Consider the following 17,747-nt stretch of genomic DNA (forward strand, 5'->3'; position numbering starts at 1 on the left):
GCGATGTTCTGCCTCCCCAGCGGGAGACAGACTGTACCATCGAAATCATCCCCAGGGCAAAACTACCCAAGCCCAAAATGTATGCCATGATGCAGGAAATGCAAGAGATGCACAAATACATAGACAAAAACCTAGCAGGGGGTTCATTGAGCCAGCCAAGCCACGGGTCGCGGCACCAGTCCTCTTCAAAGAAAAAAAAGATTGAACCATGAGATTGTGTGTGGACTTTCGAGGGATAAATGGGATGTGCGTACATAACCTATACCCCCTCCCCCTCATGAAGGACCTGCTGTCTCATCTGGCCAAGGGAAAAGTCTTCAAACTAGACCTCAGAGAAGCATACTACCAAGTACGTATCAGAGAGGGAGATGAGTGGAAAACAGCGTTCAACTGCCCCCTAGGGAGCTTTCAATTCAAAGTGATGCCTTTCGGGCTGCAGGGCCCCTCAGAGGTATTCATGCAGTTAATAAACGAGGTGCTGCACAAGCAGCTCTACAAGGAGATCCTCGTCTACCTAGATGACATCCTTATCTACACGGAGACCATGGACGACCAAGTACCCCTCGTTCGCCAAGTACTGGAGAAACTTCTGGCAGCCAACCTGTACGTCAAGGTATCAAAATGCGAATTCCACCATGCATGGTTAGACTACCTGGGTTACCGAGTGTCAAATGAGGGAATAGAGATGGACCCAGCGAAAGTGCAAGCTGTCCTAAGCTGGCATCCCCCTCGCACCCGCAGACAGCTACAAAGCTTCCTAGGGTTGACGAACTTCTACAGGCAATTCATCCCCTCCTTTGCGAAGATTGCCAAACCCCTGACAGATCTCCTGAAGACAGGGAGTCCAGAAACGAAACCTTGTCTGGGACAACCCCTACCATGGGACATAACCTGCCAAGAGGTGTTCGACACTAAAAGAAATGTTTGCAAAGGAGCCAGTGCTGAAGCATCTTGACTCCAAGCAATATTTTGTGATCCAGGCAGACGCCAGCAATGTGGCAGTGGGAGCGTTGCTACTTCAAAGAAACAACCGAGGAAACTTACCACCCTGCGCCTAAACCTCCCGCAAGCTCACAGACACAGAGAGACGATGGGCCACATGGGAAAAGGAGGCTTTTGCAGTGCGATGGGCACTGCTAACCTGGAGACACCTGTTGGAAGGGAGCCAGAAACCATTTGAAGTCTGGACCGACCACAAAAATCTGGAGGTGCTTAGGACCCCATGGAAACTATCACCCAAACAAGTCTGATGGGCTCAATACTTCAACTGTTTTGATTTTGTCTTAAAGCACATTCCAGGCGGGAGGAACTTTCTAGCTGACGCCCTTTCCCGCATGCCTCAGTACAAATGCGAATGTGAGCACGTAGTGGACGCCATCATTCCCTCTACTCAAACAGCTGCCCAAGTAACCAGCAGGCGGCAACGCTGTGACCGGCAAGACCAACCCGCAAGCGAGCTAACCACGAGACTCAAAACTGAATTGCTAGCAGACCTCTGGTTCCAAAACAACCAACACATCTTGACGAAAAGAGATGACCTTGCATAGAAGGAGATGAAACTCTACGTCCCAGAATCCCTACATACCCTAGTTCTCCAGAGGAATCACGACGCCAAACCGGCAGGCCATTTTGGGTTCCTAAAGACTTTATACTTAGCCCAGAGGCAATTCTGGTGGCCTGACATAAAGAAAGATGTGGATAGCTACGTGACCAGGAACCCCCCCACCCCCGGACTGCTGCAACCAGTAGCAGAGCCAACGAAGCCGTGGGAGGAGATAGCAATGGACTTTATAGTAGAGTTGCCAAAAAGTGGGGGAAACACGGTGATTTGGACTGTAATAGATCTGTTCTCCAAACAGGCACACTTCATAGCCTGTAGAGGACTACCCTCGGCTCACAAGCTGGCTAAACTGTTTGTGAAGCATAGCTACCAACTGCATGGAGTACCTCAAAGAATTATCTCAGATCGAGGAGTCCAGTTCACGGCTAAGTCTGGAGGGAGTTCCTGTGGTCCATTGAGTCATCTCAGGGCCTTAGTTCAGCTTTTCATCTGAGCACCAATGGGGCAGCAGAGAGACTGAACGCCATGATAGAGCAGTACCTGAGGTGTTACGTGAACTATCAGCAGTCCAATTGGGCAGACCTTTTATCTTTTGCTGAGGTCACCTACAATAATGCTGTCCACAGTAGCACAGGACTCACGCCGTTCAAAATAGTGAGCGGTATGGACTTCGTCCCAATGCCTGAGTATCCAAGGGATCCCCCCTCCTCAGTCAGCTTGACTGATTGGATGTCGATGCTGAAATCAACCTGGTAAAATGTCAAAAAGGCACTGGCTAAAGCAGCACAAACCTATAAGAAACAGACAAATAAACACCAGGCTCCGCAACGGCCATTCCGGATGGGAGAGAAGGTTTACCTCTCCACAAAATATTTGAGATTAAAACTGCCTAGCAAGAAACTGGGTCCGAAGTTTATGGGACCATTTCCCATAGTAAAGATCATCAACCCAGTCACAGTGCAATTGAAACTACCTCGATTGTTGGGGAAGATACACCCAGCGTTTCATAGTAGCCTCTTAAAACCTGTGATCGGATCCACTCTATGACCACTACCCTGGGAACCCCCAGGCCCTATGGTGATAGGGGGCCAAACCCATTATGAAGTTCAATGAATCCTTGATTCAAGATGGCACAGGAGACAACTCCAATACTTAATCAAGTAGAAGGGGTATCCATTATCGGAGGCATCTTGGGTGAAAAGTAGAAATATCCAGGCTGATCGCCTCATAGCAAAATTCCATGCAGAAAATCCAAGCAAGCCTGGGGGAGGGACACATCCCTAAGTTACATACCTGTACTAAAATTGTCTTTGTGTCACACAGGTTGCTTTTGGGAAGTGAGGGGAGCCGGATGTCAACTTCTAAAGCGTTTCCATGACTATTATCAGGCTGGCATGGGGGGGGGGATTCCATGCATGCCTTCGGCCGGAGTCGGACCTCATGTCTACAGCCTAGTTGGAGAATATGAGTTATGACACAGGACAGAAGGGAGGAGATACAAGGGTAAAGTTCAAACGCAATTAAGTGAAAGCAGTTTTGGCTCCACAGGAGTTCACGCCAGAATGTCGATCCTAATAAATGATTGGATTTCTTTTGAACTTTGTCTCGAGGCTCGTAAATTAATTAGGTCGTCCTCTGGGAACTTCACATTCAGCTGCTAGAAAGACCATTGCTCCAACAAGGCCATAGATGAAGTGGGGGAGACTGAATAGCTTCCAGTATCTGTTACTCCAGACTGAAGTGAGTGATTATGACTAGTATTCAAAGTTGATACTTGGATTTTAACTTGGCATAATGACTTGAGATTTTTTTATTTAAATGTACATGTATGGTAAATAACAAAGATTGCCAGAAAAGCCCTCATTTTCTGCAACATGGATGGAACTGTATTTTTAAATATTAACCGAACCCTTGGTTTGTTTTCCCAGGTAGGAAGCCAGTTTCCTTCAATGCAGATTACCTTAAGAAGTACACAACAGATCAGGTATTGTTAGATAAAAAAATTCTTCCGCTTTTCTTCAGGAATATGTTGATTTCTAATCATGGTATTTAAAGCTTGGGGATTTTTAAAACAGGTTTTGGGTTTTTTATCTTTTGTAGGAGCATTCCAATTTTCAGTATAGGCTGGCTAAAGCTGTTAAATATTATATTTCATCTCAACCACTTTCTTGCTGATCATTGCCATCTGTTCAAATATTGCTAATACAATTCCATGAGTCAAAGGCATTGTTTAGCAAGATTGTCTTTAACAAAATTCTTACATAGTGACTCACTTTGTCTCTTTTGGAATATTTCATTTAAATCTGTAATATACCAAGAATACAGAATCTAGAGGGGTCATGTCATTGAACTATGAATCATTATCTCGAAAATATTCTTAATTTGGGGGTGGGGATGGAAAAGAAAAGGCTACAGATCATCATGTGATTTTGGGTGGGAGACAGATCATTGTTGAAATATTCTTATCAGACTTCCAAGAATTTGAGACATTTTTTTTAATTTAGATTACTCATTGTTCCTATGCCAAGAGCAGCTTGTCTATGTTAAGATCTTTGGTACCTTCAAACATTATGGAGAGCAGGGGCTATTCCTGGTTCACTTTTTTTGTTGTTCTCATAAAATGGACTATTAGAGGCTATTAATATTCCAGAGAGTGTAAGGAACTTACTTTTTAGATAATGTGTTAATATAAAGTCAGCGCTTTAAAAAAATTCTGATTTATTCAATAAATCTGAATGTATTGTTTTGTTAAATTAATAACAGAGTTGGAAGGGACATTGCAGGTCTTCTACTTCAATCTCCTCATCAAGCAGGAGACCCTATACCATTTAAAAATAAATGGCTGTCCAACCTCAACCTTAAAAACTCCAGTGATGGAGCACCCACAACTTCTGAAGGCAAGCCATGCCACTGACTGACTGATCCGTCAGGAAATTTCTCCTTATTTGGTTGTCTCTTTGATTAGTTTCTATTCATTGCTTCTTCTCCTGTCTTCAAGTGTTTCAGAGAATAGGTTGATTCCCTTTTCTTTGTGGCAAACCCCTAGATAGTGGAAGACTGTCACCCTAATCCTTCTTTAAATTAGATTTAGATGTACCCAATTCCTGCAATTGTTCTTCATTCCAGTCCCCTAATCATTTTTGTTGCTCTTCTGTGCATTATTTATAGAGTATCAACATTTTTAATAGCATCCATCGTACCTGGATGCAATATTCCAGGTGTGATCTAACTAAAGCATTATAAAGCAGTACTAACTCTTGATTTAATTCCTCTGTTACTGCAATTTAGGATGGCACTGACTTTTTTGGCAGCTGCAGCACATTGCTGGCTCATATTTGAGTAGCTGTCTACTAGGACTCCCAAATCCCTCTCACAGTTATTGCTATTGAGTCAGGTAGAGAGGTGGGATTCAGCTGGTTTGGACTGGTTTGCGCAAACCAGTAGTTAAGTTTCTGGGAAGTTTGGCAAATCAGAAAATCCCACCACTGGTTGGCACCACCCATCCCACCCGACCAAACCCTTTCTCGCCTCGACCACCTTGGCCAGTGGCTAGAGTCATGCCCGTGCCCAGCTATTCTCTGGCTCATTTGCTCACTCGGCAGACTACATGGACCAGCTGATCTCCACGCCTTGCTAGCTCTGCTCATCGCAGCTATCCATGAAACTAAGGCATTCAACTGAAGGGCTACCTCAGGTTGGACACAGCAAGGCTTGGCTGCCTTTTAAACCGTTCTCTTGCCATCCTTCCGCACATATGCCACCCACTTGCTCTTCACCTCAAGTTGGGGGATGTGCAAGTCTTTTGCTTATCTCTAGGTGTTCACAAATTTGTTGCTTGATTGTCTTTCCAGGATCTTCCAAGATTGCTGTCAGGGTGTTGTCATGGTTTCCTAAACCATTTTTTTATTTTTTGAAGATGGGAAACACATCAACTCTTTTACAATTCTCTAATCATTCCCTGATGCTCCAGGATCTTTGAAATATATGATTTAATGGTTCTGAGACCATGTTTGCCAGTTAGAACTTTGGGGATATAATCCATGTGAACCTGGTGCTTTGAATCCATTTATGAAATAATTACTGAAATATATAATAGTTAATACTTCAGTATTCGCAGAAATTTGTTATATTGAAAAGCTTAGTTTACTGAATCTGAGACACCAATTTTTAGAGTTTATAATCCATATGTGATAAATTTTATATCCAAATATATTTTATTCTTGTTTCCATCTTCCCTCAAAATATTAACAGAATCCACAATCGCCTGAGAATCATTAGATAATCCACTAGATCAGTGATGGTGAACCTTTTTTGGCTCACATGCCAAAAGTGGGTGGAGCGCAGGGGGGGTCGTGCGCCAACGTGCCACACCTAGTGCACATGTGCACACTTCCCCCCTGCGCACATGCATGCCTGATTAGTGCACCCTCCCCCCCACTTTTGGCACACTTTTTTTGCCCTCCCCAAGCTCTAAAGGCTTTCTAGGAGCCTGGGGAGGGTGAAAACAACCTCCCCCCTGGAGGCCCTCCTGAGTGTGAAAAACAGCCCTACGGCCAAACCTCCTGAAGGGTCCGGAGGGCGAAAAAAGGTTCGCCATCACTGATCTAGTGGATTATCTAGTGATTCTCAGACCATTGTGTCCACAATGGTCACTTCTGGTTTGTCACTTTGGTTTGTCTGTAGGGCCATTTTTCGCCAACCGGAGCCTTCAGGGAAGCTTCCTAAAAGCTCCGGAGGGCGAAAAACGGCCCTACAAGCAAACCGGAAGTCCATTCCCGAACTTCTGGTTTGTCCATAGGGTTGGTTTTTCACACTCCAGAGGCTTCAAGAAAGCCTCTGAAGGGTGAAAAACGGCCTCAAAAGAAGTGGCCACCTGTGGCATGTGTGCTATAGGTTCACCAGCACAGTACTAGATAATTGATAGTCAAGCTGAAACTGAGTTAATCAACTAAAATCAGCACCTTCCTCAAACCCCCAAATAAGTTACCCAGACCTAATCCACATATCAAAGAATAAGGTCTGCAAACATAAAGAGTTAATTAAATTAGATGTCCCAGAGGAATTTCATGTTCAGAAGAATAAACATACGTACACACATACACCCCCCCATCAAATATCACATTAGAATTTGCACAGAGACTTCTACACCCCAGATAAGCTCCCATTCCAAAGATGACATGCGTGCCAAAAAGCTGCATGTAGTCCTTCATTCAAGTAGCTCTAATCAAGTAGCTCCTTTATTTTAGTAGCTCTAATTAACTCTAAAGAGCTATCTTGCAACTCAATTTGAGCCTGTATTCTTCAGATGCTATTTGGATTTATGGGGAGATAGTTATTATTTAACAGAAACGTTTAAAACTATTGTAAGTAGGATGAAAGGGCATAACTCTTTTGACAGTCCAGTCCCTCATGAATTGGTTTACCATTTAAACTATTTTAGCTGTTTACCATAACTTCTGATTGCACAAATTTTAATTATTGTGTACAGAAACTTTGTTCATAAATCTCCCTATATTTAGTTTCAATAAACCTAGGCTGTAAGATTATAACATGTAATTTATTACTTTATACTATTTTACTTGCATTTCACTATCTACACCTGTGTAGTTTATAAGTTAATGTCATAGTTAGAAAAAGATTGCTAAATCCTTACTTACCATAGAGCATAAAATGGATTTTTGTAGTCAGTTGATCATTATTGTACATATAATTTGCTTTGCAAGTATAACTCCCAGCATCACTGCCTTTAATTTTATAAATCTCCAAGCTTCCATCACTATTTAAAACAAATCTTTGAGATTCTATAAACAAAAATAATTCAAAATATAAAAATGAGTCATTAAATTATCACAGACAATAAGTAATCCTAAATTTCTAAAGCCTGTTATTTAGCAACAGGACAGGCTTTTTTACCCTGACTATGTATTTCCATACAAGCCTTAATAAACCATACAGTAATGTATAAACAAGCAAAGAAGAAAATGTACAAAACCACACAAGAAAAGTATCGGTAATACGTAGTTTTAAGTCACCATGCCCTGAGTCACCCAATTTCCAATTTATTCCGTGGATACAATGGTAGGAAATTGTGAGCCTAATTGTTGGTACAATTTCTATCATTTTGAGGCAGGAAGCACCTGGATATAAACCCTAAAAATAGAGATAATCCCATTTAAGAAACCCACTGCAATATGTGCTCTAAAATAGAGATATTATTATTATTTTTAAAAACCCTAACTTTGTAACTGGGATTTCCATTATTTCCATCATTCTCTACTTCATTATGTTTTTATTTTATTTTTATCTTTACTCTGTTTACTCCCTTCCTCCTTATGAATCATTGGTTATCTAGTGGTTTTTGCTTGGAATTAGGTTTTAAAGTTCATGAAGATTTTCCCTCAGTTTTAAAGTTTTCTCAAAAGATGACCCATTTTTTTCTGAATATATTCTTCCCAGTTCTTGTAATGTGCAGTCCATCCCTTGCCAATAGCCCTTCCTGTAGGTAATGTAGGTCATGATTTAGTAAGCTGAAATTCTGTTGATGATGCCAGTTTTTAAGACAGTGGTTTGTTTCTAAAATCCTTTGCTCCCTCATTAGATGTTGGTCTTTTGTTGCAAGTATAGATGAAAACATCACTTGTGCTCCTAATTCTTTAATTTTCTTCCCTAGCTGTTCGTAATCTCATGTAATTGTTTTCAGGTTCATTGTTGTGTCATTGTTCCCCATGTGTAGGAGAAGACGGGAGTAATAATCGATGGGGTTGATTATTTTAGTAATACTTAGTTACATCTTACTTTAAAGCAATCATTTTGTGTCCAGAAGTTCTACTTATTCACCTGCAATAATTGCAGAGTTTTTGTCATTAATGCAATTATGTTCTGAAAGTAGAGAAAGTATATTTTCTTTTGCTATTTCAGGCTCTGAAATAGTAAAAATTTGAATGTTGTCCCTTCTTTTATTCCCCCAAAGGAAAAAATTCATCAAAAGCCAATGTTCTGCTGTCAATTTTAATGGCACAATATTAAGATGTTGGAATTGGAATTGTCCCAAAAGATCTGGTTGCTCACCCCGACCCAAACAAATTATATTAAGAGCAGCATTTCTAATTTTACAAATAAATCAATAATTACCTTTGGTTATTCCTCCTCTGGGACCAGTCCATTGATATTTTGGATCAATGATTCTTTGCATTAACAGTTTTTCAGTTAAACAGTTTAGAATTATTTTTTTTGAATCAATAACAACATATATTGGAACTAAAGTAGGAAAATCACATGAGATACAAGATTATAAACAATTTAATAAAAATAATGCAAATAATATTTTATAAAGGCTTATTTCTGTATGGCGAATAAAAAGAATGAAGAGGTTTGATGAATTACTTCATATTAGCTTACTCCAGTTAAAGTTTAGTTTTTTCCATTAAAGTAAATTACTAGAAAAATATTAATATATTTTTGTTGAATGGAACTGAGGTTTAGAATTTAGAGGTTTAAAATTTAGAATTTTTCTTTCTGTGAATGATCTATATATTAAATGCACAGGCATTTGACTATTTTCTATGATTAGAGAAAAAAGTAGAGAATACAATATTTTTCTGAATTTCTGTTTTCTCAATCAAATGCATGTTTTCCACTCAGGTTTTTTTTAAGTATGCAAAATTACACTTGAGAAACTAGGCTTAGAATGAGAGAAGAGGATAATTCTGGAATTAGAAATTGGAAGAAAGAAGATAATCTTCAATCAAATAAGGAACCACTACTCTGGCCGCTATAAAAATGGGTCTAATGGGTCTAAACTAGAGAGAACAATTATAAATTCTGAGAAAAATGGACTCATGTATTTTTCTCATATAATAGATCAGAAAGAGAAGAACAGAAAAAAAAGCACATGGCCAATTTTGAGCAAATAAAAAGAAAATGAACCTTCAGCAAAGTTTTTTTATTTGACATTAATTTAACTTTTCAGAGAAACACTATAGTTAATGCATGATGATAAAAAGTCCCACCCGTGGCCCCTTTGTTGGACCTGGCAGCCTTGCCTGCCGGCCTTTCAGGAAAATGCGGGATCGGGCGGGATCGTCCCTTTGTGCCCAGTCCCTGGGAGACTAGCCAGGAGTGCCTGGCGGGCTCACAAGGCAGTGGTGAAAGTTGGACCAGTGCTGGGATCGCCACTCGGGATGAAGCCTGGTCTGAATTCGGTGGGCTGCTCTCGCCTGGGCAGCTCCAAAATTAAATGCTTCCTTTTCTTTCAAGTACATACAAACATAATTAAAGGGAGAAAGATGAGTGAAGGAAAAGGGAAGTTCTGTAACCAGAAGAACTGAGAATGAAAACAGTTTGTTCCAGTTAAACTATAAGTTGTTCTTTGTGAAGAATCTGTGAAAGTTTTGGAATATTGCAATAAGGCCCAAGAAAAAAAAAATAAAACAGGAAGATTTAACTAAAAGAGAAGAGAAAAAAATGGTAAGACATCCATTAACTGACTGCTTTGAAAATGCCTTTCAAATGTGTTTTCATTTACAATGGATTGCAAATATTTGCTTGAGTATATGCTTTAAAATTCAAAAAGAATAATGTAATGTAATAATGTTTTAGTGCATTTTGTAAAAATCATTATGAATGCCACTGTAGAACATTATTTCTCACCAAAAATGAAATTTAATGGAGAGTGAAATAAGAATTTACACTTAAGGCAAGAAAAAAAATCAAATGCACAGGTATAGAATAGGGAGTGCCTGGCTCAACTGAAATAACTGTGAGATGGATCATTTCCTGACAGTGAGAACAATTAATCAAAGGAATGGGATGCCTTAAGAAGTTGTGGCATCACTGGAGATTTTTAAGAAGAAATTTGTCCATAATAGTATATTATAGAGCAGTGATGGCGAACCTTTTTTTGGCTCGTGTGCCAAAAGCGGGGGGAGGGGAGGGAGGGTCGTGCGCAGATGTGCCACATCCATATGCTATGGCATGACCACAGTGCTCATGCGTCCACGACCAACACTCCCCACCATTTTTTGCGTGCTTTTTTCGCCCTCCCCAGGCTCCAGAGGCTTTATAGGAGCCTGGGGAGAGCAAAACCAAGCTCCCCCCCCTCAGAGACCCTCCGGAGGCTGCAGGAGCTTGCCTGAAGCCTCATGAGTGCAAAGAACTGGCGTATAGGCAAACCAGAAGTTTGGGAACGGACTTCCGGAGTTCTTGTAGGGCCAGTTTTAGCCCTCCGGAGCCTTCGGGAGCCTCAGGAGGCTTCCCTGAAGTCTCTGGAGGGCAAAAAATGACCCTACAAGCAACCCGGAAGTGACTTCCGGTTTGTCCGTAGAGCAGTTTTTCGTCCTCCAGAGCCTTCAGGGAAGCCTTCTGAAGGCCCCTGAAGCTCCGGCGGGCTAAAACCAGCCCTACGAGCAAACCAGAAGTCCGTTCCCGAACTTCCGGTTTGCCCATAGGGCTGGTTTTTCGCCCTCCAGAGCTTCAGAAAACTCCGGAGGGTGAAAAACAGGCTCAAAAGAAGGCCAAAGTCAGCTGTCCAACAAGCGCATTCCATAGGTTCACCATAATGGCTATAGAATCTCATGCTTGAGCAGGGTTGGACTAAAAATCCTCCAAGGTCCCTTCCAACTCTCTCCATTCTCTCTCCATTCAGACTTACCAATAGAATGGTGATAAACAATATTTGGAAATGTATATCAGGTCTTCTAATAGCAAAATCTCATCTTATTAGCTAGTATCAAGGGAAAGATGACTTTGAAAAAGCTTCCTCCCTTACCATAACATGCAAGATGAGATGAGAACTGGCTGGGAGGGGAAGTACGAGGAGAAGCCAGGCGAGGTGCCCCTTCATGTGAGTGACATTGAGTTGGCCACACCCACCCAGTCACATGACCACCCACCCTTCTTTAGGGCAGAGAACTGGTTGTTAAATTATTTGAATCCCACCAATTGTTTTATGGACCCCAGTCATAAGAGCAATAAAAAGACAGCGTTTAAACAGCTGTCTTAGATCAACAAATAAAAAAAAACATGTTACCAAGTCTTTCTTCTGTACCAATTATTTGGATAGAGGTTTGCTGAGTTCCTGTGGGAGAAATAATGGATTTGTATAGAGTTTCTGTTTTTTGTGATATGCTTCTAGTTTCTCTCTTCAAATATATAGCTTTTTTCCTTAAGTGGCACATTTTATTCATAAAACATGGACTTCCAACTACTGCAATAAGAAATAACAAAGAGAGAAAATGAATCAAAACACAATTCTACAAAGTATATTATGATTTTGATTAAAATTATTAGGCATCCTCATACACATTATTAGTCTAACTATATATATCACTTATCTAACAAAACATTGTAGACTTCTGAAATAATATGCTCACTTTAGCCAGTGGAAGACATATTTTCTTAGTTATATTTCTATCAACTAATGCCTACAAAATAAACAAAACTAACAAACATGGCTTCCCTTCTCTTTCCATTAAACACTAAGAAATAAAAGGCAACTTAAAGAAAACAAACAACTCACAAGATAAAAATGCTGCTATCTTTTGGTATGAAGAAAATTAATAGAATACAATAAGAAGAAAAGGAGTGAAGTAGTTCAAGAAAAGGCATGAATGTCTTAAATACTGAATAACAGTGTCCTTGTCAAATGCCAAGAAAATCAGGACATCCAGGAAGCTCAAATGAATATAAATATTTATTGCAAGCTCTCTGTAAGAATCTGAACTACTAATGGTCAAAGCAAATTGGCAGTAGAGGAGAGTCAGTGGTATTCAAAGTGGGCTAGATTTAGATCACTTCTGGGTGTGAAGGGACTCGAGACTGATGAAGCATTTGGCCCATCTCTTGGACTCAGCCTGGTCATTTCCTACAGTACAATATAAATCGTCGGCATAAACCAACCGCTGATCAAACAGTAGGAGGGAGGAGGGAAGACAACATGACTATTGTTCTATAAGCACAGGTTTCATGAAGAAAGGATAAAACTAAAGTACTAAGAAAGTTTGCTCCAGTGGTGGGATTTAACAACTGGTTCTCTGACCAGCTGGGTGGGTGTGGCTGGGTGGACATGGCCAGGGGCAGGGCAGCACTCAGCCTTCTGCAGCACTCTGCCAGTCAAAATGGGGTGCAGGGATTAATTACAAAATGTGAGCTTTGCTTTGTGACATCCAGATCCAGCAAGCAAGGGGTGTGAACTGCCCAGAAAATACACTTTCATTTGGTTATGAAGAAATATCCTCAAAGTCAGATGTACACTAAATGTAGACTGACTTTTAGCTACACACCTCCCAAGCAAACAGCAAAATTTGAAGCTTCAGGTAAAGAGGATTCATTTTAGGATGAGTAACCACAGTTTACATGTTGGAGGTTCCTAAAGAAAAAGCTGGGAAACTATTTTAAAGGACATTTGAGGGAGGGTTGCAGAACAGCCCTTCTCTGCCTGAGACTGTAGAGACGTGGCACCAATCAAAAGACTTTTTGTGAAGCAACTGATCAACACTGACAGAGTAAGTCATTAGTATATGAAAATAAGAGCAAAGTGCACTCCCTTCAAGTACTGATGATGTTACCTAGTTTGGTGGTAAAACATCTGCAAGTAAATCATCAAGCTCAGAGAGCACCAAGGAACCCACAATTTAACCCTAAGCTACAATGTTCTCTTCTATCAATAAACACTTTTTGGTTAGAGGGACTCAGAGCCCGTCTTATATGAGATGGCTCTCAGTAGATTTCATTCTAAATTTTGATATGATTTCTGTAAATAAGGAATGTAGAATTATAATGGCTGAGTATTTGATCCTTCATACATAAAAAAAAAAAACCCGAAGGGATAAAAAAATAAAAACAGATTTGAAAAAAGAAAAGGCTCAGAAAAGAAAAAGTGAAAGTGTAAGAAAGAAAAAGGAAAAGAAGGAAAACTGAAAAAGAATGACTTCCAACTTTCTTTGGTACAGATACTAGTACAGTGATGGCGAACCTATGGCACACGTGCCATAGGTGGCACGCGGAGCCATTTGTCAGGGCACATGAGGCGCTGCCCTGTCAGCTGGCCAGCGTGCATGCGCGCGCTGGCCAGCTGACTTCACCGTTTTTAAAAGCCATTTTTTCGCCCTCCCGAGGCTCCAGAGATTTTATAGGAGCCTGGGGAGGGCGAAAAGAGCCTCCCCCTCCCCCCTGGAGGCCCTCTGGAGGCTTCAGGGACCATCAATGACTCCCGGTTTGCTCAGAGGGTCGTTTTAAGCATTCCGAAGGCTTCAGGGACTGTCCGGACAGTCCCTGAAGCCTTCGGAGCGCTCAAAACAACCCTCACCCTTGAAGCCAAAATGGGCCATAGGGAGATGCTTCAGGATACCCCCCCCCATGCTCCATTTTGGGAATGGAAAACCTCCTGCACCAACCTGGAAGCCAAAACGGGCACGTGATTCCCCCCCATACTGCATCAGTGGTGGTTCCTACCAGTTTGGACCGGTTCAGCTGAAATGGTAGTGGTTTGGCAGCCTGCGTTTGGCGGCCTGGGTCACTGGAACTGGCAGAGACACAGGCCTGCTATACCCCTGAACTGTTCTCCGGGTAGCACATTGTTTTTACTTTTGTGCATGTGCACGCAATGCAGCGTGGCCACAAGCAAACCTGCAGTAGAGACTGTCAGAACCCACCCCTGGCTTGCATGGCCTCTTGGAAACCAAAATGTAGTGTGGGGGGGGGGAGACTCCTGGGACGGGTGGGGAGGGGAGGACGGGTCATCCAGAGGTGGGATTAGCCAGTTCTCTGAACTGTGCAAGAAATTAACAACCAGTTAATGCCAGAATTGGTGCAAACCAACTGAAGCCCACCTCTGGTTTGTTCCTTCCTTCAGATCTCACATAAGGTATAAGTTCCTCATACTGTTTCTCTCAGATAGAACATAGAATAACAGAGTTGAAAGGGACCTTGGAGGTCTTCTAGTCCAACCTCCTGCTTGAGTAGGGGATCCTATACCATTCCAGACAAATGGCTGCAGTTTTTTCTTAAAAGTCTCCAGTGATGGAACACCCACAACTACTGGAGTCAAGGCATTCCTTAGTTAATTGTTCTCACTGTTAGGAAATTTCTCCTTAGTTTTAGGTTGCTTCTCTCCTTGTTTGGTTTCCATCCATTGTTTCTCATCTTGCCTTCTGATGATTTGAAAAATAGGTTGACTGCCTCTTCTTTGGGGCAGCCCATCAAATATTGAAACACTGCTATCATGTCTCCCCTAGTCCTTCTTTTCACTAGACTAGACATACCTAATTCCTGAAAAATCTTCCAAATCTTCGTAAGCAAAGATTTGTACGAGAGAAGAATCAGGAAGTCCAGCCAGGAACAAGAAAACAGAAAAGTCAAAGAAAAGGTAAATGCTGATCGAATAGGAATAGAAAACAAAAATGGGGGGGGGGTGTCAAAGTTCAAAGTCTATTAAAAAAAAGCTTATTTTATGTAATACATTTCTATTCTGTGGTAACCCAAGAAAATTATATTAACTGCTTTCATTCTTGATTGAATTATGGTGATAGCTAGTGAATTAAACAAGATTGAAGGAAAACAGAATTTGATGCAAACAGGGCAAGCTTTAAATTCTGGTGGTTGAAAACCTCAAATTACCAAAGGAAGTGAAAAATAGTAGAGTCCATTAAACTGAAGGTATTAAACTGAAATTCAGAAAACAATTGGCTTAAAAATTCACTGTTGAATTTACTATTGATATGTCAATACACAGAGTACAACAGACTGTAATTAAAATTGCAGTATGTTAAAAGTATTCTCATTTGTTCAGAAATCTATAAAAATGAACTTGGTGGTGCAGTAGAGAGTATTGAATTAAAATAAGTGGAAGAATAAATAAGAAATAAACCCAGTAATGTTGCCAGGGTCAACTATCAACTATCCCAAAAACAAATTGCAAAATGTTGGAACCATGAAGCAATATTGGAATTTAATTTAATTACAAATTCTGTCTGTAAAAGATTGGTCGAAGGATGAGGCAGGACACTGTCTGAAGAACTAAACAACCAGCTTTAATGAACAACAACGAGAGAACTATGTACAGCAAAAGATTCAGCACTTTCCTGCCTGACAGCTATTTATATGGAGCTGTCAGGCAGGACAACCAATCAGCTGTTCCTGACAGCCAAGGAGGCGTGGCTTGGCTGTTGCTGGCTGCCAGGACATAACACTCCTTCCCCCCCAGCAAGGACGCAGGCGCGAACGTAGCGCAAGCGTACTCGCTAAGGTAGGCGGGGCGGCGCCGGACCTGCCCTGATCATCTCAGTCCAGGCAGAGTCGTCGGAGAAGGAAGAGGTGCCCGTGGAAGCTCCTCCCTGGAGGGAGGGTAGCTCCGGGTGACATCGTCCGGACACGATACAGAGGGAGGACTCACAGGCCCAGGTAGGATGGAGTGAGGGGGCGCGGCCGATGGAGGCGGAACAGAGGAAGGTTGCCGGTAGGCGGCGTCTTGGCAGGTGAGGCCTGACTGGGGGAAGGCCTTCTGGAACTCAAACCCCGGAGGGGCGTGGACGGATGGAGACGGCCATTGGAGCGGCTGCCTGTCAGCAGGCCCTGGGTAAATGAGGTCTGACTGGGGGAAGGCCTCATTGGGGAAAACTTCTGCCGGTTGCGGTGGAACTGCAGCTGGCTGCGGGTCGGATTGAGCTGGACCCTCGATTGGGTGGCGGCGCCTTAGCTGATCCACATGACGACGCCACTCGGACCCATCGGCAAGGTGGACCCTGTAGGAACAGGGGCCAGTTATTTCCGCAATGGTAGCTGGCACCCACTTAGGGTCCCCAGCGAAGTTTCTACCCCATACCAGATCCCCCACACCAAAAGAACGGGGAGGGGCCCCCAGGTTGCGAGGCTTCTCCCCTGAATAGAGCGGATGCATTCTATCCAGGGGTGTCCGCAGGCACCTGCCCATCAGAAGCTCAGCGGGGCTCTTGTTGTCAATGGAGCAAGGGGTGGAGTGCTGACCTAATAGGTAAGCTGCCACCCTTGCCGGCCAATCGCCCCGTTCCATCCTGCCGAGTGCCTCTTTGGCCGAGCGGACGGCTCATTCCGCCCGGCCATTGCAGGCAGGGTGGTAGGGAGCGGTGGGCACGTGGCGGATGCCCTGCATGGCTAGGTACTGCTGGAACGCTGTGGATGCAAATTGCGGCCCGTTGTCGGACACCAGAATGTCCGGCAACTCGTGCGTTGCAAACAGGCGTTGCAAAGCCTTTATGGTGCTCTCCGCTGTGGTGGACGTCATGAGGACGATCTCCACCCAACGGGAGTAGGCATCCACGGCGACCAGGAAAACCTGGCCATGGAAGGGCCCCGCGAAATCCACATGGAGCCGGGACCAAGGCCCCCTCGGGGTCTCCCAATGCCTCACAGGAACCGCGGGCGGGGCTGGGCGTGACATCTGACAGGGAGAACAGCGGGCCACCCAGGCGGCTATGTCGGCGTCCAAGTGGGGCCACCAGACATAGCTGCGCGCCAAAGCCTTCATGCGCGCTATGCCAGGGTGGCCCACATGGAGACGAGTTAGCATCTGGTGGCGGAGCGGTTGGGGTATGACGACCCTGTCTCCCCACAGCAGGCATCCGCTGTGGATGGCCAGCTCCAGCTGGCGGGATTTAAAGGATCGGAAATCCTTGTGGACCTTGCCTAGGGGCCAGCCCCTCAGAACCCAGGAGACCACCTGGGACAGGATAGGGTCGGCCTTGGTATGGGAGGCCACGTCCGAAGCAGTCAGTGGCAGGTTCAAGGAGGCAATGGAGAGGATGGAGGTAGAGGGCACCGGGGTGGGGTCAGCGCCCGGCAGGGGGCAGCGGCTAAGGGCGTCTGCATGCCCCAGCAGCTTGCCCGGACGGTATGACAGCGTATAAGAATACGCTGCCAGGAATTCCGTCCAGCGGGTCATCCTGGGGGATAGGATGGGAGGGGTTGGTCGGTCACCGGCCAGAAGTCCAAGGAGAGACTTGTGGTCAGTGTAAAGCGTAAAGTACCGACCGTAGAGATAGTCGTGGAATTTTTTAATCCCGGACACTGCAGCCAGAGCCTCCTTGTCAATCTGGCTGTAGTTCCTCTCCGCCGGGGAGAGGGTCCGGGAATAAAAAGCCACGGGGGCTTCTGAACCATTTGGGAGGACATGGCTCAGAATCGCCCCCAGATCAACGGGGGAGGCGTCACATGC

General features: G+C 43.4%; 1 protein-coding gene across 3 annotated transcripts in view; it reads right to left on the bottom strand.

The window, feature by feature from the left end:
* LOC309402092 (zona pellucida-binding protein 1-like) overlaps positions 1-17,747 on the bottom strand; it is a 36,681-nt gene that overhangs the window by 14,865 nt on the left and 4,069 nt on the right. Inside the window, exons 2-4 of one of the 3 annotated variants that reach the window (XM_081971621.1) lie at positions 11,589-11,765; positions 8,693-8,818; positions 7,219-7,362 (exon numbers count right to left, since the gene is read on the bottom strand). In XM_081971621.1, coding sequence (XP_081827747.1) covers positions 7,219-7,362; positions 8,693-8,818; positions 11,589-11,765 — 447 coding nt within the window. The remainder of the gene's footprint in view (positions 1-7,218; positions 7,363-8,692; positions 8,819-11,588; positions 11,766-17,747) is intronic. The other 2 variants (XM_081971622.1, XM_081971623.1) reach the window with 2 other exon arrangements.

This window comes from Natrix helvetica (assembly GCF_964273705.1).
Source record: "Natrix helvetica genome assembly, chromosome: Z".
Lineage (NCBI taxonomy): Eukaryota > Metazoa > Chordata > Lepidosauria > Squamata > Natricidae > Natrix > Natrix helvetica.